General features: G+C 47.3%; 1 protein-coding gene across 7 annotated transcripts in view; it reads left to right on the forward strand.

Moving 5' to 3' along the window:
* The window catches only part of BCL9 (BCL9 transcription coactivator), a 511,737-nt gene that overhangs the window by 454,810 nt on the left and 34,225 nt on the right, over window positions 1–22,702 (forward strand). For all 7 annotated transcript variants that reach the window (XM_063956693.1, XM_063956695.1, XM_063956698.1 and 4 more), the window contains 4 exons: window positions 7,936–8,230; window positions 11,195–11,511; window positions 13,469–13,652; window positions 21,243–21,342. In XM_063956693.1, coding sequence (XP_063812763.1) covers window positions 7,992–8,230; window positions 11,195–11,511; window positions 13,469–13,652; window positions 21,243–21,342 — 840 coding nt within the window. In that variant the 5' untranslated portion in view covers window positions 7,936–7,991. The remainder of the gene's footprint in view (window positions 1–7,935; window positions 8,231–11,194; window positions 11,512–13,468; window positions 13,653–21,242; window positions 21,343–22,702) is intronic.

Here is a 22,702-nt window from a genome sequence, read left to right on the forward strand (position 1 = left end):
CAGGAACAATATTTTATTGACTATAGAGCATTTTAAGGATGCATTTCTATATATGCGAGATGCGCAGAGGGATATTTGCATTCTGGCATCAAGAGTAGATGTGATGTCCATATCTGCCAGACGATGTTTATAGACACGACAGTGGTCAGGTGATGCAGATTCCAGACGGCACATGGAAGTATTGCCGTATAAAGGGGCGGTCCATCGGACCTGGTGGCCATGGCAACAGCTGGAAAATCCACTTTTGTTACCCCAAGTCACATCTCAGCAGAAAAGGACACAGTCTTTTCAGTCTCAGTCCTTTCGTACCCATAAAGGCAGGCGGGCAAAAGGCCAGTCATATCTGCCCAGGGTTAGAGGAAAGGGAAGAAGACTGCAGCAGGCAGCCCATTCCCAGGAACAGAAGTCCTCCACAGCTTCTGCCAAGTCCGCAGCATGACGCTGGGGCCATACAAGCGGACTCAGGTGCGGTGGGGGGTCATCTCAAGAGTTTCAGCACGCAGTGTGCTCACTCGCAAGTGGACTCCTGGATCCTACACGTAGTATCCCAGGTGTACATTGGAAATTCGAGATGTCTTCCCCTCACAAGTTCCTGAAGTCTGCTTTACCAACGTCTCCCTCCGACAGGGAGGCAGTATTGGAAAAAAATTCACAGGCTGTATTCCCAGCAGGTGATAATCAAAGTACCCCTCCTACAACAAGGGAAGGGGTATTATTCCACACTATATTGTGGTACTGAAGCCAAACGGCTCGGTGAGATCTAAAAGATTTGAACAATTACATACAAGGGTTCAAATCAAGATGGAGTCACTCAGAGCAGTGATAGCGAACCAGGACGATATGGTGTCACTGGATATCAGGGACGCTTACCTACATGTCCAAATTTTGCCCTTCTCACCAAGGGTATCTCAGGTTCGTGGTACAGAACTGTCACTATCAGTTCAGAAGCTGCCGTTTGGATTGTCCACGGCACCCCGGGTCTTTACCATGGTAATGGCCGAAATGATGATTCTTCCTAAAAGAAATATGGACGCTTTCCTGATAAGGGCAAGGTCCAGAGAACAGTTGGCGGTCGGAGTAGCACTATCTCAAGTAGTTCTACGACAGCACGAGTGGATTCTAAATATTCCAAAATCGCAGCTTTTTCCGACGACACGTCTAATGTTCCTAGGAATGATTCTGGACACAGTCCAGAAAAGGATGTTTTCTCCCGGAGAAGAAGGCCAGGGAGTTATCCGAGCTAGTCAGGAACCTCCTAAAACCAGGAAAAGTATCAGTGCATCATTGCACAAGGGTCCTGTGAAAAATGGTGGTTTCTTACAAAGCGATCCCATTCGGTAGATTTCACGCAAGAACCTTTCAGTGGAATCTGCTGGGAAAATGGTCCGGATCGCATCTTCAGATGCATCAGCGGATAACCCTGTCTCCAAGGACAAGGGTGTTTTCTTCTGCGGTGGCTGCAGAGTGCTCATCTATGAAAGGGCCGCAGATTCGACATTCAGGACTGGGTCCTGGTGACCACGGATGCCAGCCTGAGTGGCTGGGGAGCAGTCACACAAGGAAAAAATTTCCAGGGAGTGTGATCAAGTCTGGAGACTTCTCTCCACATAAATATACTGGAGCTAAGGGCAATTTACAAGGCTCTAAGCTTAGCAAGACCTCTGCTTCAAGGTCAGCCGGTATTGTTCCAGTGGGACAACATCACGGCAGTCGCCCACGTAAACAGACAGGGCGGCACATGAAGCAGGAGGGAAATGGCAGAAACTGCAAGGATTCTTCGCTGGGCGAAAAATCATGTGATAACACTCTCAGCAGTGTTAATTCCGGGAGTGGAAAACTGGGAAGCAGACTTCCTCAGCAGGCATAACCTCCACCCGGGAGAGTGGCGACTTCAGCGGGAAGTCTTCCACATGATTGTAAACCGTTGGGGAAAAACCAAAGGTGGACATGATGGCGTCCCGCCTGAACAAAAAACTAGACAAATATTGCGCCAGGTCAAGGGACCCTCAGGCAATAGCGGTGGACGCTCTGGTAACACTGTGGGTGTACCAGTCAGGGTATGTGTTCCCTCCTATGCATCTCATACCAAAAGTACTGAGAATCATAAGAAGGAGATGAGTAAGAACGATACTCGTGGTTCCGGATGGGTCAAGAAGGACTTGGTACCCGGAACTTCAAGAGATGCTCACGGAAGAACCGTGGCCTCTACCTTTAAGAAAGGACCTGCTCCAGCAGGGGCCTTGTCTGTTCCAAGACTTACCGCGGCTGCGTTTGACGGCATGGCAGTTGAACGCCGGATCCTGAAAGGGCATTCCAGATGAAGTCATCCCTACCCTGGTCGAAGCCAGGAAGGATGTAACCGCAAAACATTTTCACCGCATTTGGCGAAAATATGTTGCGTGGTGTGAGGCCAAGAAGGTCCCTACAGAGGAATTCCAACTGGGTCGTTTCCTACATTTCCTGAAAACAGGACTGTCTATGGGCCTAAAATTAGGGTCCATTAAGGTTCAAATTTCGACCCTGTCGAATTTCTTCCAGAAAGAACTGGCTTCAGTGCCTAAAGTTCAGACGTTTGTAAAAGGGGTACTGCATATACAGCCTCCTTTTGTGCCCCCAGTGGCACCTTGGGATCTCAATGTTGTTTTGAGTTTCCTAAAGTCACATTGGTTTGATCCACTCACCACTGTGGAATTAAAATATTTCACATGGAAGGTGAAGATTCTATTAGCCCTGGCTTCAGCCAGGCGTGTGTCAGAATGGGCGGCTTTTTCATATAAAAGCCCTTACTTAATTTTTCATTCTGACAGGGCAGAATTGAGGACTCGTCCTCAATTTCTCCTTAAGGTGTTTTCTGTTTTTCACATGAACCAACCTATTGTGGTACCTGCGGCTACTAGGGACTTGGAGGACTCCAAGTTACTTGACGTTGTCAGGGCCCTGAAAATATATGTTTCCAGGACGACTGGAGTCAGAAAATCTGACTCGCTGTTTAGCCTGTATGCACCCAACAAGATGGGTGCTCCTGCTTCTAAGCAGACGATTGCTCGCTGGATTTGTAGTACAATTCAGCTTGCACATTCTGTGGCAGGCTTGCCACAGCCAAAATCAGTAAAAGCCCATTCCACAAGGAAGTGGGCTCATCTTGGGCGGCTGCCCGAGGGGTCTCGGCTTTACATCTTTGCCGAGCTGCTACTTGGTCAGGGGCACACCCTGACTGAGGAGGACCTGGAGTTCTCTCATTCGGTGCTGCAGAGTCATCCGCACTCTCCCGCCCGTTTGGGAGCTTTGGTATAATCCCCATGGTCCTGACGGAGTCCCCAGCATCCACTTAGGACGTTAGAGAAAATAAGAATTTACTTACCGATAATTCTATTTCTCGTAGTCCGTAGTGGATGCTGGGCGCCCATCCCAAGTGCGGATTGTCTGCAATACTTGTACATAGTTATTGTTACAAAAATCGGGTTATTCTTGTTGTGAGCCATCTTTTCAGAGGCTCCTTCGTTGTTATCATACTGTTAACTGGGTTCAGATCACAAGTTGTACGGTGTGATTGGTGTGGCTGGTATGAGTCTTACCCGGGATTCAATATCCTTCCTTATTATGCACGCTCGTCCGGGCACAGTATCCTAACTGAGGCTTGGAGGAGGGTCATAGGGGGAGGAGCCAGTGCACACCACCTGATCCTAAAGCTTTTATTATTGTGCCCTGTCTCCTGCGGAGCCGCTAAACCCCATGGTCCTGACGGAGTCCCCAGCATCCACTACGGACTACGAGAAATAGAATTATCGGTAAGTAAATTCTTATTATATATATATATATATATATATATATATATATATATATAGTGTATGTATATGTGCGTGTAATACAACTCTATAGATATGATCTATATCCCAGTGCTCCGCACTGATGTGACCCCCTCCCAGCCACAGATCTACAGCCCAATACGTTGTATCTGTCCGCTGTCGTCGTCTTCGTCCTGCCAGACTGGATGCATCGCTGTCACTGATTGATTTCAGCCCCCTCGTCCAAAGGAAAGAAAGCCATAACACTGCCAGGGAGCGCTGTGTCGCCAGCGGATGTAGCGTCACCAGGGATTTCCTTTATAAAAGCGATACTCAATCTAGGTCACCCCTGCTCTCCAGCAAGAAGCTGATCACTTGTAATTGTGATAGGAGCCGGCATACAAGTGTTAGGTCACTATAAAACAAGTCATCTTGCAGTGCTTATGGGGAAGGGGGCGGATAAAGCCCTACAGCTTCCTTGTATAATAATAATAATAAATAATGTCCACTGCCCCCCACAGCTAACATCCCCAGAGGCCGGGAATGCCACCTAGCACGTGTTACTGGGATTTTTAGGCCCAAATATTTTTATTTGTAGTTCATTCCATACGTCCTGTATACATCATAATGGTGACCTCCGCGTGACTCTGATCTCGCCTCCGTCGCTCAATCCACGCACTTGTCGATGACGGAGACGCGGTGGAGTGATCGGCGGCTGTACCTTTTTGTGATTGTTTCTTGGCAATATTACACGGCATGTGATTTACGTAGTAATTAAAATGCTGTGATTATGGGAAATGAAGCATTTGTTGGCTGTGACTGTCTGAGGTCTGGAACGTATGAATCATCGGAGTGGCAATGAAAAGCGGGACTTGTCTCAGCGCTCTGAGCGGGGAAACGTGCGGTGACCTAGAGGTGGAGGTAGAACTGGTTCCTTCTCACCTAGCACTTATTACAGCTCCACCTAAATACTTAAAGGAGAAGTTCCATGTATGTATGTGTATACATTATTTATTAACAGGTTCTTATATAGCGCAGGAAATGCCATTGCGCTTTACAGTTGGAAACGGTGATAAAACTGGCTAATAACAGACAGACTGATACCGCTTTCATTTTGCAATGCCAGGTCCTATCCGGGAATTGGAAACGGGCCCTTCCCGGGTGGAACCCAGCTTTGGACCCTACAAACCGCAATCCCGACCCAGGGGAGGGTGCGGAGGCGGAGCTGCGAGATGACATCATCTCCGCGCCGCCTCTCCCTATTCAGTGAACGGGTACCGGGTCGTATCGACCCGGCAACCTATTCACACTGTGCCTGACCCGGTAATTACCTGGTAATAACCCTTCTTATAACCCGGGTTGAATAACTGGGTCAGGCGACCCGGGACTTAGTCCATTCACTCCATACAGCGACCTGGCAATATAACGGGCCGAAACTGGGTTATTTGTGCGGGGTGAAAGTGGTATTTGAGGTAGGAGGGCCCTGCTCATAAGCTTACACTCTTTAGGGAAAGTGGCATTTATACACAAGGATATATGGTCCTGCCAGATTGCGCAGGTTCTTGGTGGGCTGTATGATATGGTCACACAGGGGTCGATTCAATTCTCCGACAATTGAATAGTGCCGGGAATTAGCTCCCGGTGCTATTCAATACAGTGCCAAGTGACCCTCAATTGTTGGGAATTCTTCTCTCACCCCCGGGGGATGAGAGAGGAAATCCGACAGAAGTGCAGCCTCACGGCCGCCGCAAGGCTGATTCTGTCGGGAATCAGCATTGCGCCGGGGAGTTAAGTCGGAGAATGCCCGTTCTCCCGACAAATCAACCTGTTAAGTCCGGGAGAACGTGCATTCGCCGACTTAACATGAGCTGCATTGAATAGCGGCGGAAGCTAATTCCCGGCGCTATTCAACTGTCGGAGAATTGAATCGACCCCATAGTGATGTTGGCCTGTGGTCAGGAGGAAGGGAAACTGCTGAAGGAGAAAATATATTGGGATATGTGTGGAGTGTACAGTGGGGATGTAATTGGTTGTGTGTGTATATATGTATATGTGTATGTATATATATATATATATTTATATATATCTATATATATCTAGCAATGGAATTTGCTGCGATATGAGAAGCTGTTTGTTAATAAAAAATAAATAAATATATATATATATATATATATATATATATATATATAGGATGGGAGGTAAGGCACTCCACGCGGCTTGAATAATTCACTCTTACAACAGCTTGAAGCTGTTGTAAGAGTGAATTATTCAAGCCGCGTGGAGTGCCGTACCTCCCATCCTTTATATATATATATATATATATATATATATATATATTTATTTTTTTATTTTTTATTAACAAACAGCTTCTCATATATCGCAGCAAATTCCATTGCTAGATATATATATATATATATATATATATATATATATATATATGTATATAATGTGCAGACGGCGGCACTCCGGTAATACAACAAATGCAAAGACAGGTGTAATGAAACACCTGTCTTTGCATTTGTTGTATTACCGGAGTGCCGCCGTCTGCACATTATTGTTGTCCCGCTGCCATACGGGACTAGGAGGGCACCGGACAGCTGTCTACTGAGATTGGGAGTGCTGCCGAAGGACCTGTATATATATGTATATCTATATATATATCTATATTTATATATCTATATATATATATATATATATATATATCTATATATCTATATATCTATATCTATCTATATATATCTATATATATCTATCTATATATCTAGCAATGGACTTTGCTGCGATATATTGCGATATATGAGAAGCTGTTTGTTAATAAAAAATAAAAAAATAAATATATAAATATATATATATATATATATATAATAAAGGATGGGAGGTACGGCACTCTATTGTGTGTGTGTGTGTATATATATATATATATATATATATATATATATATATATATATATATATATATATATATATATATATATTTTATATATATATATATATAATGCACACCTATGTATATGCACTATTCTAATATGCTTTGTATGTAAAGCATCTACAGGTTATGCTGCTCATTGCCTCAAGGGACAACGATATAAGAAAATGACATAACACCAGAGGTAGAGGTGGCCCTTCCCAAATATGTAAGATGTCACACAATGATAATCCTATAATACATACATACAGAGTGCTATTATTAGAGTGTTCTCCTTGGAACATAACGTTACCGATAGAAGTGCTGCATGTGTATCGGACGGGCCGGGCGGACTAGTGATTGCCTGTGCTGCAATTATTTGGCTTTTAGAAGCATATTAGTGACTAAGGGGCAGATGGAGAGCGGTAATGAGGTCTATGTGACAAAGCCTTGGGGAGAGATAAAGTGGACGGAGATAATCTAACCAGCTCCGAACTGTCATTTTTTTTTTTTCAAACACAACTTGTAGCATGGGAGTTACCCGATTGGCTCTTACTTTATCTCTCTCTGTTTTATTACTCTCCGAGGCTTTAGCACATGTGCCCCTTACAGAGAATGTTTAATCATTTCCATCACTAGAGCTTACAGTCTAATACGCACCCATTAGAGGCTGCTTACTGTTACAAGGTTTGGGTAGAAACCGGAGGAAATCCACGCACACATTATGGAGTACATACAAACTCCACACAGATAGGGAACCAGTTGGAATCAGACGGAAGACCCCAGTGTCTGTGTTATTGTTTTCCAGTTTAGTTTTCATTATATTTGTGATTAGGAAGAAAATAATAGTCAGCGGCCAGCGTTGTGTAGCAGAGGACGGGCTGTAGAACGCACACTTAGTTCCAGAACATTCAGGCTTTGGAAGAACTTGCTTATTGTTTTGTGTGAAACAGGTTTTACCAATGGGATAGGGGATTCGCACATGCTGGAAAACTTGTGTGACTGGCAACGGTGCTGCAATTACTCTGCAGTGTACAGTCTGTTACAAATTAACCAAGACTGCCGGACGTGTGACATTGGATGAGGTTTATATTAAACACTGAAGAGTCAATAAAGCAAGTTTACCGCAACACTTGTTTAAGCCATTAACGGCAACAGGGTTAAATCTGCTCGTGCTGCGTTGGCTTTGTCCGACCAGGAGCTGATACTTTAATTGTTGTGTTTTTTGCCCGCTCGGCTTCGCAGTGTGCCCTGGCGATGTACAGCATTTCCCTCTGCAGCGAGAGCCACATGTCCGAAGAATGCTGGAATTGCAGGAGGGGAGAACCCACTTCAAACAGAGAGAGCGAAACAAAAAGGAGAAGGCCGAGCAAAAGGACAACGCTGACAAAAGCGCCCCGCAGAAAGCTCCTGTGAAGACCCCCAGCCCTCCAAAGAACTCTGCAAGCCCCAACGCGTCTGTGACTGTGAGCGCGGGATCTCTGTCAATGCATTCCAGTAACCCCAAAGTGCGAAACTCCCCATCAGGAAACACACAGAGGTAGGTGTGACCCCCTGCTCCGGTTCTCCCTGCTGCTTAAAGTGACCGTATTAAGCGGGGCATTTTTACAATGCAAATTGGACCAATATAAAATGTGTGTGTGTGTGTGTGGAAATGTCCATGCTATAGTTATTTAGGGTATATTCAATTAAAGTCAAATCCATTCCGACATGTATTTGTCGGAATGGATCAGACAACCCCTATTCAATCCCATCTTAATTCGACTTTTTCAAGTCGAATTGAGATGGGACTCAGAGGAGGAGAAGGGGGCGAGCCGCGGGAGACAGCCGGCGGGCATACAGGGAGATCAGCTCTACAGTAGCGCTGCAGCAGGATGTCACTCAGCTGCCCGACCTCACGGCAGTGTCCACCCAGCTCCAGCAAGCGTGCTGGAGCCGAGTGGAAGCTGCTGTGAGGTCGGACGGCTGAGTGACATCCTGCTGCAGCGCTACTGTAGCGCTGATCTCCCTGTATGCCCGCCGGCTGTCTCCCTGCAGCTCGCCCCCTTCTCCTCTGAGTCCGCATCTTAGTCCGACATCCTTTTGATGTCGGACTGAGATGGTTGAAAAGGGGGCCAAAACCTTTCAGTTTTGGCCCCGTTTTCGACACAAGCACGTGGCTCGGCAGCTATTCCGCCGATCCACGTGCTTTTCAACAAGTCGAATTCATCGACTTGTCGAAAAATTTAGGGATATATTGGGGTCGATTCAATTCGGCAATTTATGAATAGCGCTGGGAATTAGCTCCCGACGCTATTCAATTCAGCTGCTAGTTACCCGCAATTGTCGGGAATTCTTCTCTCATCCCTGGGGGATGAGAGAAGAAACCCGACAAAAGTGCTGCGTGAGGCTGATTCTGTCGGGAATCAGCCTCGCGCCGGGGAGTTAAGTCGGAGAATGCCCGTTCTCCCGACAAAACAACCTGTTTAGTCGGCGAGAACGGGCCATCACCGACTTACCTGGAGCTGAATTGAATAGCGTCGGGAGCTAATTCCCGGAGCTATTTATAAGTTGCCGAATTGAATCGACCCCATTGAATAGGTCGAATCAGGATTCCACCTTAAAAAGTCGAAAACTGCCGTCTTTTCGACAGACGGCAGTTTTCGACTTCAATTTGAATATACCCCTTATTCTCTGCAATAATTATGTATGCTGTTGCTGAGAATAAATAACTATCTATAGCATGGACATTTACACACACACACACACACACACACACACACACACACACACACACACACACACACACACACGCCCCACTCAATGCTGAGACTGGAGGGATTTGTCCAGGCTTGGATAACCCTCGGCCTTTCCAGGTGTTGTGACACTACGTCCCAGCTATCGGATGACAAAGCATGCTGGGGCTTGTAGTTTCACAACACCAGGAGCACCGCAAGGCTTCCCTAGACAGTATCGGGTATTATATGTTTGACTTGGCATTCGTCGTATGGGCGCTGGGGTTGCTACTTCAATCTGTGAGCAGATTGCTCCCTGTTGTGTCTGTGAGAAGACCATTATCGTATAGAGAATGTATTGCCCGCAGATCACCCCTGGTATTGGTGGCGTGTAATTTAGCGCCGCTGGTTAGGGTCCTGGCTGTGCCCCCGGTGCTCAGCAGCTGTACGGACGTGCCGGCTGATCTCGCTGTTTACTGTGTACAGAACTCTTCTCGTGTACATAGAAACAGACATCTGTATTGACAGACCTGGTCTATTAGCTTCTCATGTGATCAGGGACGCAGGTTGGCTGCATAGAATAATATACCACAGTGTGAATCCAATGTAACGGCAAGGCTACGCTGTGCTCACACGCGGCGGTCCATTGGGTCACGCTACACGGGATATACAGGTATTGGGTACGTGATGTGGATTGAGTGTGGGTTTCTGAATTGCGTTCCCCCCTTAATTTAGATTTTTATTTATTTTACTGCAGGCGTTCTCCCCACTGCCCCCTGCATTGCCATTATTACACTGTTTAGTAGGTGGCGGAATGCGTCCCTCTTCCACGGCTGCTTGTGTCTAGTCTACATTCACACCTCGTGTTTCTCTGACACGGTTAGCTAAATGTTACTTAAACTTTTCAGTGACTTGTCTGAGAATCGGGTTATCCGTCTCCAGGTTCCTGTTACCATATAACTAAGAAGCTGAGAAATCACCTTCCACTTTATATCACTTCACCAGGCTTAATAAAATCTGCCCCAAAGTACCTCTTTGGGCCCCTAAATTATGTACGGTAGAGTCACATTATTATGGCCGCCAGCTCATAGTCTGTAATCGCTGTGTGCAGCACGGACAGCAGCTCGACCGGCTGAACTGTCATTTTAATAACACGTCTGGTAGCCCCCAGGTTCATTTTGACGGTGAGTTGCCGGCTAGCCCTCACTCATCTTTGTAGCCATTGTTCACCTTGTGTATCAATGGCACGTAATGCTCCGCAGTTTCCAACGTCGGATATTTGCATTGGGGCCATTTATCCAGTCACAATAAACCTTCACCGCAGCAGCACGTGAACAGGTTACACACTGCGCTGTGTCAGACATACCGCCACCGTTGGCCCAATAGCTGATTAATCATCCCTTCCTGCAACTCTGATAAATCGTCCCTTTTACCCATGACAGCAACGAGTGATATGTGAGCAGACGGCTTATCACACACCTTATACACCCACCAAGCCAGCGCACAACGCGTGACGTACTTCATGGGCTACGCACTGCCGACGTCACATGTTGTTGGTTTAAATACAAAAGAATCCCTACACTCTGCATTTTCCAACATCGCTACTGGATACATAGATTTGTTTTAGCTGTAGGTAATTGGCAAAAAGTTTTGCATCTTTTTTTTTTTATTTTATTTTTTTATAGCCATTGTGAATACAGTGTTTTTTTTTTTTTTTTTTGTGTGTAATCAATTTATTATACTCATGCCCCCGGACATTGCATAATTCTTTTTTCTTTACACACTTGCAGCAGCCCAAAAGCGAAGCCAGAGGTTATGGTACACCCTCCTTCCGTCATGTCTCCTTCTGGCAACCCCCAGCTGGATGCGAAGTTCTCCAGCCAGGGGAAACAGGGAAGCTCCGCAAGTCAGTCCCAGCCGTCTCCTTGTGACCCAAAGAGTGGCAACCACACCCCCAAACCACTGCAAGGTCCCGGGGGCAGCGCGGGGCTTAAGAATGGGGCTGGCAACGGAGCCAAAGGGAAAGGCAAAAGGGAAAGGAGTATTTCTGCTGAATCGTTTGACCAGAGAGATCCAGGAACCCCCACTACAGACTCTGAAATTAAAGGTAAGCGGCTGGTCCATGTGAGACCGACGAGAGGTGATGGGTTTTGTGGCGGTGGCAGTCTGATGTTCCTGACCCTCAGCGGTCCTACAGTGTTCTGGGGCTTACATCACTTGTATGGATAACTCACTCATTGAATGGCTGCGTCCTGTTAAAAAGCCACTCTCGTGCAGAATGTGCATAAAATGTGGTATAAAAGTAACTGCTTAGCTGCCGCGCTTTAGGAGCGCCGTGTTATATCGCTCACACTTTGCGTTGCTGAACTCAGGAGAGCGCTGCAGATTTTATATGACATTTTGATAATTACTTGAAAATAACTGTAAGGGAAGGTCGGCAAGTGTCTGGTGATGACGCGGCAATGGCCGTGACGGCAGTCGCTTACATGATGTAGACCTGGCAGCCGGCGTTCGGCGAGGGAATTCCAGCAGTGATCTCGCCCTGCAAGCCCTCGTGTTACCTCTTGGGGTCCAGCGTAATGTGGATTTATAGAATAGCAGCATCACCGTTACAGTTCATCCTATAGTGGCGACAGGGCAAACGCATGAAAGTACTAGTCAGTCTTACAGAAACCCAGAGCACTCTGCCAGCCTGTTTTATCTTTCTGGAGTGTCTTGTTAGCGGTACACATCAGCCAGAGGTACCTGATTATTGCTGCAGACGGCAAAGTCCTGACCGTAAGCCAATTGCCTGACAGGGGGTCAGGGCAGCTCTCTCCGTGTTCCCTGGATCAGGCTGCCTTATGCTTTCGTTTATATTAGTTTTGCAGCACACTATAATATACGCGTTACTGTAATGCCATAGTAGGCGGTGGTGGTGAGAGCTGGCAGATGGTTATTTATATGGTACTGTTACAGTAAAACCGGCTGCACACTAAAGCGACGGACAGTCGTCCTGATGGGGCGAATTCCCTTCAGCCTGGTCCAGCGCAGATTGGCCGCATACAAGTTGTCCCAACCTTATTGCACAGCCCCCATCCTATCCCTGCTCACAGAATCCGCACACAGATACTTTGTACCCACCTGCAGTTGGGAAACGTAATAGTGACTTATAGGATTATTTCAGTAGTTACGCTGTCAATTCCGTTGCACATTCCAACCTTCCTTTGCCATGGCGACCTCTGTTAGGGTGTTCAGTAGTATAACCTCCCTTGCCGTCTGTGTAAATACAGCATCTGTTTTAAACAGTCAGTCACCCAGGATCACAGCTGATTGGCTGCGACGTGGCTCTCCTGGATGAGTACTGGTTACAAATAATGCAGAGACAAGTGTGCTGACCAATAAGAAACAGCTGTACTCTCCTGGTCAAACACTTAATAAGTATCTAAATGCAAATCTAGAATCCACATAATTACTAAACATCAGAAATACAAGGAACGCACCTATCACATGGAAGTAATTCATGAGTGACTGTAAGTAGTTCATGCTCGGGAGCATCCATAATAAACATTATATATCACCGAGATACGCAGTGCATTACTGCAGAGTAGCAGCTTTTACGTCGGTCTCATCGACCAGCCGAATATAGGACCTCTGCTGTATACTGCATGCTTCCAGTGCTTATTGCTGGCTACTTTGTGGAAACCGGCTTGGGTTGTAAGTATTGCCGTTCTGTGTGCTGAAACCATATTCCTCTATGTGCGTCTTATGACCTCATTAGGATCCAGTGACCTCAATGTGACGTAGGGTCAGGTCTTCATGTTTAGGCAGACAGTGTATGGAATCAAGGGCTCTATTTACTAAGCCTTGGATGGAGATAAAGTGGACGGAGATAAAGTACCATCCAATCACTGTCTAACTTCCATGTCACAGGCTGGTGCTGATTGGCTGATACTTTATCTCCATATAAGGCTTAGTAAATAGACCCCTAAGTGTAGGAACCTGTTGATCTCTTATATTGCACTGAAGTTGAGAACTTGGATTCCTGTACCAAACTCCTAACTTCCTTTTCTTCCTACCCTCAGACAGCAACACTACAGATCCAGCGATGCCCTTGGAATGCCACGCCCCCCACCCTATGCCGCCCTCCAATACCTCCGTTCCCAGGTCTTCCACTCCTTCCCTTGGGCCGACCATGCTGGATTCCGCACCTGGAAGGAAAACGCCGACCAAAGTGGTCTATGTCTTTTCTACTGAGATGGCCAATAAGTGAGTGTCCGGCCGTGTATGTATTCTCTTCAGACGCGGCGGTGACGTGGGTTGGGAAACGGTTCTTAAAATTGCTTGCCTTTTGCTCATGCCTGTATAGTTTCACGCTGCAGTGTAAGTACAGCATGGAGAGAGATCGATGAACCCCAAGTCAAACCGGCTTAGGACCCCGGTGATCGGAATCTCCTTCACATCTCTTTCAGCGTTGTCGACCACGCTAAGAGGCGTTAGTGGTCACTAAAACACAGCGCAAGTCTCTGCAGCACCTGAATGGACACACTTCAAATGCACTGTTAATGCGAGAAGGTTTTGTGCGTGCTGTAGCTAGAGCCTGACTCTATAATGCCTTAGAACAGGTCACAGAGACCGGTTTGCATATTGTGCCGATCTAAATGGCTTTTTAACCGCCAGTGCGCAGTATGCGTCTGTGTTCTCCATCATGTAGATTGGCTGCAGACTTGTTGTGTGTTAATGAAAACATGAAATGTGTCTGCCGCAGACAGAACCGCTTTGGCTAGAAAATAAATGTATGAACAAATGGCAGCCATTGATACTTGTGGCTTACGACCCCCTAACATCAGCGGCCCCGGTCTGCCGATCGATAGCCAGTGAACCGTGAGGGTATCGGGGAAATTAGACATGTTGAAAATGTCCAATTTGTCATTTCAGCCGTTGGAGGGATCAGGACACTGATGATGTATGGGGGCCATAAATCATTCTTAAGATACTTTTTTATGCTTTAAATAAGTAAATGGAACATGTGTGCATTGTATACCATAACTTGCCGATATATTATGTTCTGCTCTTGTAGGACGTTCTGACTGTAGGAGGCAGCTTTGTTGTAGTGCTGCCACTGTCCCTAACTAGGGCTATACATGACCTTATTCAGTCGGGATGCGATCAAGTGACCGGCGCTCAGGATCCCGGCGGTCACCATGCTGACGCCGAATCTCGAGCGCTCAAAATGCCGGCATACGGAATGCCGACTCACAGGGTCTATTCCCACTCGTGGGTGTCCACAACACTCATAGAGTGGGAATAGAACCTGTGGTAAGCGCAGCGGGCCACCGAGCCCGCAAGGGGCCTTGTTGCGCTAGCCCCACTTGCCTGAAACTTCTCCGGCACCCCTCACAGATCAATACTGCTTACCTCTCCCGCTCTCTTCACTTGTATGAGGGTTCCAAATGTTCACACACAGCAAGGTGACCGAACAGCACACTGGACAGAGAGCATCTTCTACCTGTTCCAGCACCCGTCATGTCTGCACCTTGATTCCTGTACCGTTAGCTGCGTCATGCTAGATCTGGCTAACACTGAGACGTGTGATGAGCGGAGAGTAATTGTTACTCTTTTATTACACGGGCACGTAATACTCCTGTAAAACTCACCATCTCCCCGCTGCTGGCCCAGTGCACTTTAACTGAGATGTCTGCGCGCGGTTCCTCGTACTGTTATTCTCTAGCTGATAAGGTTATCTGCAAGCATTTTATTAACATTTTCCGCAGCTAGTAGGCAGCGCTAAGGGCCAGCCGTCCGACAGAGCTACAACGCTCTTCCCATAACGGAAGGTTTTGCTTTAGTGAGGAAGAGATGGGAGCGTTCGCTCTTTCTACTGAAGTGTCAACTGGTATGTCCAGCTCACAAGTAGATGGGCTAGAAAACCTTCACTTTTTTTATTTTTTTATTTTGCTACCGCCAAAAGTAACAATCGTATAAATTTCAAATGTATAGCAGTTTTTCTCTAACGTCCTAGTGGATGCTGGGGACTCCGTCAGGACCATGGGGAATAGCGGCTCCGCAGGAGACAGGGCACAAAAGCAAGCTTTTAGGATCACATGGTGTGTACTGGCTCCTCCCCCTATGACCCTCCTCCAAGCCTCAGTTAGGTTTTTGTGCCCGTCCGAGAGGGTGCAATCTAGGTGGCTCTCCTAAAGAGCTGTTTAGAAAAGTTTTTTTTTAGGTTTCAATCTCAGTGATTCCTGCTGGCAACAGGATCACTGCATCGAGGGACTTAGGGGAGAGATTTCCAACTCACCTGCGTGCAGGATGGATTGGAGTCTTAGGCTACTGGACACTTAGCTCCAGAGGGAGTCGGAACACAGGTCAGCCTGGGGTTCGTCCCGGAGCCGCGCCGCCGATCCCCCTTACAAACGCTGAAGAGACAGAACGGAGGTCCGGAAAACAGGCGGCAGAAGACTCCACAGTCTTCATGAAGGTAGCGCACAGCACTGCAGCTGTGCGCCATTGTTGTCACACGGCTCACTGACTCAGTCACGGAGGGTGCAGGGCGCTGCTGGGGGCGCCCTGGGCAGCAATATAATTACCTTTAGTGGCAAAATAAATACATCACATATAGCCATTAGGGCTATATGTATGTATTTTAACCCAGGCCAGTTTATTAAAAACCGGGAGAAGAAGCCCGCCGGAAAAGGGGCGGAGCTTATTCTCCTCAGCACTCAGCGCCATTTTCCTACTCAGCTCCGCTGGTGAGGAAGGCTCCCAGGACTCTCCCCTGCACTGCACTACAGAAACAGGGTAACAAAGAGAAGGGGGGCATAAATTGGCGATATTTATATATTAAGAGCGCATATATAGTAAACAACACCTTCTAGGGTTGTTTATATACATTTATAGCGCTTTTGGTGTGTGCTGGCAAACTCTCCCTCTGTCTCCCCAAAGGGCTAGTGGGTCCTGTCCTCTATCAGAGCATTCCCTATGTGTGTGCTGTATGTCGGTACGTGTGTGTCGACATGTATGAGGAAAATATTGGTGAGGAGGCGGAGCAAATTGCCTGTAATGGTGATGTCACTCTCTAGGGAGTCGACACCGGAATGGATGGCTTATTTATGGAAATTACGTGACAATGTCAACACGCTGCAAGCCGGTTGACGACATGAGAGGGCCGGCGAACAAATTAGTATCTGTCCAGGCGTCTCAAACACCGTCAGGGGCTGTAAAATGCCCATTTACCTCAGTCGGTCGACACAGACCCAGACACGGACACTGATTTCAGTGTCGACGGTGAAGAAACAAACGTATTTTCTTTTAGGGCCACACGTTAAGGGCAATGAAGGAGGTGTTACATATTTCTGATACTCCAAGTACCACAAAAAAGGGTATTATGTGTGAGGTGAAAAAACTACCTGTAGTTTTTCCTGAATCAGATAAATTAAATGAAGTGTGTGATGATGCGTGGGTTTCCCCCGATAGAAAATTATTGGCGGTATACCCTTTCCCGCCAGAAGTTAAGGCGCGGTGGGAAACACCCCTCAGGGTGGATAAGGCGCTCACACGCTTATCAGAACAAGTGGCGGTACCATCTACGGATAGGGCCGTACTTAAGGAGCCAGCTGATAGGAGGCTGAAAAATATCCTAAAAAGTATACACACACATGCTGGTGTTATACTGCGACCAGCGATCGCCTCAGCCTGGATGTGCAGAGCTGAGGTGGCTTGGTCGGATTCCCTGACTAAAAATATTGATACCTTTGACAGGGACAGTATTTTATTGACTATAGAGCATTTAAAGGATGCATTTCTATATATGCGAGATGCGCAGAGGGATATTTGCACTCTGGCATCAAGAGTAAATGCGATGTCCATATCTGCAAGAAGATGTTTATGGACACGACAGTGGTCAGGTGATGCAGATTCCAAACGGCACAAAGATGTATTGCCGTATAAAGGGGAGGAGTTATTTGGGGTCGGTCCATGGGACCTGGTGGCCAGGGCAACTGCTGGAAAATCCACCGTTTTTTACCCTAAGTCACATCTCTGCAGAAAAAGACACCGTCTTTTCAGCCTCAGTCCTTTCGTCCCTATAAGAGTCATATCTGCCCAGGGATAGAGGAAAGGGAAGAAGACTGCAGCAGGCAGCCCATTCCCAGGAACAGAAGCCCTCCACCGCTTCTACCAAGTTCTCAGCATGACGCTGGGACCGTACAGGACCCCTGGATCCTACAAGTAGTATCCAAGGGGTACAGATTGGAATGTCGAGAGGTTTCCCCCCTCGCAGGTTCCTGTAGTCTGCTGTACCAATGTCTCCCTCCGACAGGGAGGCAGTATTGAAAACAATTCACAAGCTGTATTCCCAGCAGGTGATAATAAAATTACCCCTCCGACAACAAGGAAAGGGGTATTACTCCACACTATATGGTGGTACTGAAGGCTAGGTGAGACCTATTCTAAATCTGAAAAATTTGAACACTTACAAGGGTTCAAATCCAGATAGAGTCACTCAGAGCAGTGATAGCAATGAACAAGGGGACTATATGGTGTCCCGGGACATCAGGGATGCTTACCTCCATGTCCCAAAATTTGCCTTTTCTCACCAAGGGTACCTCAAGTTCGTGGTACAGAACTGTCACTATCAGTTTCAAGACGATGCCATTGGATTGTCCAAGGCACCCCGGGGTCCTTACCAAGGTAATGACCGAAAGGAGGATTCGTCTTCAAAGAAAATGGACGACCTCCTGATAAGAACAAGGTCCAGAGAACAGTTGGAGGTCGGAGTAGCACTATCTCAAGTAGTTCTACGACAGCACGGGTGGATTCTAAATATTCCAAAACCGCAGTTGTTCCGACGACACGTCTGCTGGTCCTAGGGATGATTTTGGACACAGTCCAGGAAAAGGTGTTTCTCCCAGAGGAGAAAGCCAGGGAGTTATCCGAGCTAATCGGGATCCTCCTAAAACCAGGAAAAGTGTCAGTGCATCATTGCACAAGAGTCCTGGTAAAAAATGGTGGCTTATTACGAAGCGCTTCCATTCGGCAGATTTCACGCAAGAACTCTTCAGTGGGATCTGCTGGACAAATGGTCCGGATCGCATCTTCAGATGCATCAGCGGATAACCCTATATCCAAGGACAAGGGTGTCTCTCCTGTGGTGATTACAGAGTGCTCATCTTCTAGAGGGCCGCAGATTCGGCATTCAGGATTGGATGCTCGTGACCACGGAGGCCAGCCTGAGAGGCTGGGGAGCAGTCACACAAGGAGTGTGATCAAGTCTGGAGAATTCTCTCCACATAAATATACTGGAGCTAAGAGCAAATTTATAATGCTCTAAGCTTAGCAAGACCTCTGCTTCAAGGTCAGCCGGTATTGATCCAGTGGGATAACATCACGGCAGTCGCCCACGTAAACAGAAAGGGCGGCACAAGAAGCAGGAGGGCAGTGGCAAAACTGCAAGGATTTTTCGCTAGGCGGAAAATCATGTGATAGCACTGTCAGCAGTGTTCATTCCGGGAGTGGACGACTGGGAAGCAGACTTCCTCAGCAGGCACGACCTCCACCCGGGAGAGTGGGAACTTCATCGGGAAGTTTTCCGCATGATTGGGAACCGTTGGGAAAGACCAAAGGTGGACATGATGGCGTCCCGCCCGAACAAAAAATGGGACAGGTATTGCGCCAGGTCACGAGACCTTCAGGCGATAGCTGTGGACGTCCTGGTAACACCGTGGGTGTAACAGTCGGTGTATGTGTTCCCTCCTCTGCTTCTCATAACCAAGGTATTGAGAATTAAAAGACATAGAGGAGTAAGAACTATACTCGTGGCTCCGGATTGGCCAAGAGGGACTTGGTAACCGGAACTTCAAGAGATGCTCACAGAGGACTAATGGCCTCGGGAGCTAAGAAGGGATTTGCTTTCAGCAAGTACCATGTCTGTTCCAAGAGGAACCGTGGCATCGGCCTTTAAGAAAGGACCTGCTCCAGCAGGGACCTTGTCTGTTCCAAGACTTACCGCGACTGCGTTTGACGGCATGGCGGTTTGAACGCCGGATCCTAAGGGAAAAGGCATTCCGGAAGAGGTCATACCTACCCTGGTCAAAGCCAGGAAGGAGGTGACCGCACAACGTTATCACCACATGTGGTAAAAATATGTTGCGTGGGTGAGGCCAGGAAGGCCCCACGAAAAATTTTTCAACTAGGTCGATTTCTGCACTTCCTGCAAACAGGAGTGTCTGAGAGCCTCAAATTGGGGTCCATTAAGGTTCAAGTTTCGGCCCTATAGATTTTCTTCCAAAAAGAATTGGCTTCAGTTCCTGAAGTCCAGACGTTTGTCAAGGGAGTATTGCATATACAGCCCTTGTGTGCCTCCAGTGGCACCGTGGGATCTCAACGTAGTGTTGGGATTCCTCAAATCATATTGGTTTGAACCACTCAAATCTGTGGATTTGAAATATCTCACATAGAAAGTGACCATGCTGTTGGCCCTGGCCTCGGCCAGGCGATTGTCAAAATTGGCGGCTTTGTCTTACAAAAGCCCATATTTGATTTTCCATTCGGACAGGGCAGAACTGCGGACTCGTCCCCAGTTTCTTCCTAAGGTGGTGTCAGCATTTCACCTGAAACAACCTATTGTGGTGCCTGCGGCTACTAGGGACTTGGAGGACTCCAAGTTGCTAGACGTTGTCAGGGCCCTGAAAATATATATATATATATATATAATTCCAGGACGGCTGGAGTCAGAAAGTCTGACTTGCTGTTTATATTGTAGGCACCCAAAAAGCTGGGTGCTCCTGCTTCTAAGCAGACTATTGCTCGTTGGATTTGTAGTACAATTCAGCTTGCACATTCTGTGGCAGGCCTGCCACAGCCAAAATATGTAAATGCCCATTCCACAGGAAGGTGGGCTCATCTTGGGCGGCTGCCCGAGGGGTCTCGGCTTTACAACTTTGCCGAGCAGCTACTTGGTCAGGGGCAAACACGTTTGCTAAATTCTACAAATTTGATACCCTGGCTGAGGAGGACCTGGAGTTCTCTCATTCGGTGCTGCAGAGTCATCCGCACTCTCCCGCCCGTTTGGGAGCTTTGGTATAATCCCCATGGTCCTGACGGAGTCCCCAGCATCCACTAGGACGTTAGAGAAAATAAGATTTTACTTACCGATAAATCTATTTCTCATAGTCCGTAGTGGATGCTGGGCGCCCATCCCAAGTGCGGATTGTCTGCATTACTTGTACATAGTTATTGTTACAAAAAAATCGGGTTATTATTGTTGTGAGCCATCTTTTTTAGAGGCTACTTCATTGTTATCATACTGTTAACTGGGTTCAAATCACAAGTTGTACGGTGTGATTGGTGTGGCTGGTATGAGTCTTACCCGGGATTCAAGATCCTTCCTTATTGTGTACGCTCGTCCGGGCACAGTACCTAACTGAGGCTTGGAGGAGGGTCATAGGGGGAGGAGCCAGTACACACCATGTGATCCTAAAAGCTTGCTTTTGTGCCCTGTCTCCTGCGGAGCCGCTATTCCCCATGGTCCTGACGGAGTCCCCAGCATCCACTACGGACTATGAGAAATAGATTTATCGGTAAGTAAAATCTTATTTTTTTGTATATTGAATTCTAACATACATGGAGTTGTTGATTACATTCCTTTATGTCAGTGCATTGGATGGGGGAAAATGGTTGGTAATGAGATGACATTTAGCCTCCACAGGTGAATGTTCAGTAGGAATCCAGTCCTGGATGAAATGTCAGGTTATGTGATTGGCTGGTTTATAAGTTGGGGGAGATCTTGCTGCGTACCGGGGCTTGCACCTTGCCTGTCCACTACGATCACCTGACCTGTGTCTCTTTACCCCGCAGAGCTGCAGAAGCCGTTTTGAAGGGGCAAGCCGAATCCATTGTCCTCTTCCACATACAGAGCACCTCAAACAGCAAAGCTGAACGCACTTCAACTCCTACGGTGGGTTTTCCTTTTTGTGTCTTGTGCTGCTTCACTTTTGTCGCTGTTGATTTCCCTTTATAAATGTGGGAATATCCGCGTATATGTGCTGAGTGCAAAGGCAATTCTTTAATACGTGGAAATATTTGGACTGTTTGACAATACGACTCTTGACGGTAGATTTACTAACGAGCTGGTTGTCGTTCATGGTTTGTTGACAGTCTGCTTCCCCGTAAGCCTACCCCTTGGTGTTATGATGTGTACAGGAACTTTTATAGACAAATAGAGATGAAGTCTCGCCTAGCTGCAGTCGCCGTTAGTGACAGGCGGTATCCATATATTGCTTATTTATATATATATATATATATATATATATATATATATATTATATATATATTTTTTTTCTCTGACGTCCTAAGTGGATGCTGGGACTCCGTAAGGACCATGGGGAATAGCGGCTCCGCAGGAGACAGGGCACAAAAGTAAAGCTTTAGGATCAGGTGGTGTGCACTGGCTCCTCCCCCCATGACCCTCCTCCAAGCCTCAGTTAGATTTTTGTGCCCGAACGAGAAGGGTGCAGGCTAGGTGGCTCTCCTGAGCTGCTTAGAAGTAAAGTTTAAATAGGTTTTTTATTTTCAGTGAGACCTGCTGGCAACAGGCTCACTGCATCGAGGGACTAAGGGGAGAAGAAGCGAACTCACCTGCGTGCAGAGTGGATTGGGCTTCTTGGCTACTGGACATAAGCTCCAGAGGGACGATCACAGGTACAGCCTGGATGGGTCCCGGAGCCGCGCCGCCGGCCCCCTTACAGATGCTGAAGAGTGAAGAGGTCCAGAAATCGGCGGCAGAAGACGTTCCTGTCTTCATTAAGGTAGCGCACAGCACTGCAGCTGTGCGCCATTGCTCCCAGCACACTTCACACTCCGGTCACTGAGGGTGCAGGGCGCTGGGGGGGGCGCCCTGGGCAGCAATGTAAAAACCTCCTATGGCAAAAAATACATCACATATAGCCCCTGGGCTATATGGATGTATTTAACCCCTGCCAGTTTTCCAGATAAAAGCGGGAGAAGAGCCCGCCGAGAAGGAGGTGGGGCCTATCTCCTCAGCACACGGCGCCATTTTCCCACACAGCTCCGCTGGTAGGAAGGCTCCCAGACACTCCCCTGCACTGCACTACAGAAACAGGGTACAACAGAGAGGGGGGGCACTTATTTGGCTAAAAATATATATAAGCAGCTATAAGGGATAGACACTTATTATAAGGTTGTCCCTATACAGTTTATAGCGCTTTGGTGTGTGCTGGCAAACTCTCCCTCTGTCTCCCCAAAGGGCTAGTGGGGTCCTGTCCTCTATCAGAGCATTCCCTGTGTGTGTGCTGTGT

Source organism: Pseudophryne corroboree, chromosome 2, assembly GCF_028390025.1.
Source record: "Pseudophryne corroboree isolate aPseCor3 chromosome 2, aPseCor3.hap2, whole genome shotgun sequence".
Classification (NCBI taxonomy): Eukaryota; Metazoa; Chordata; class Amphibia; order Anura; family Myobatrachidae; genus Pseudophryne; species Pseudophryne corroboree.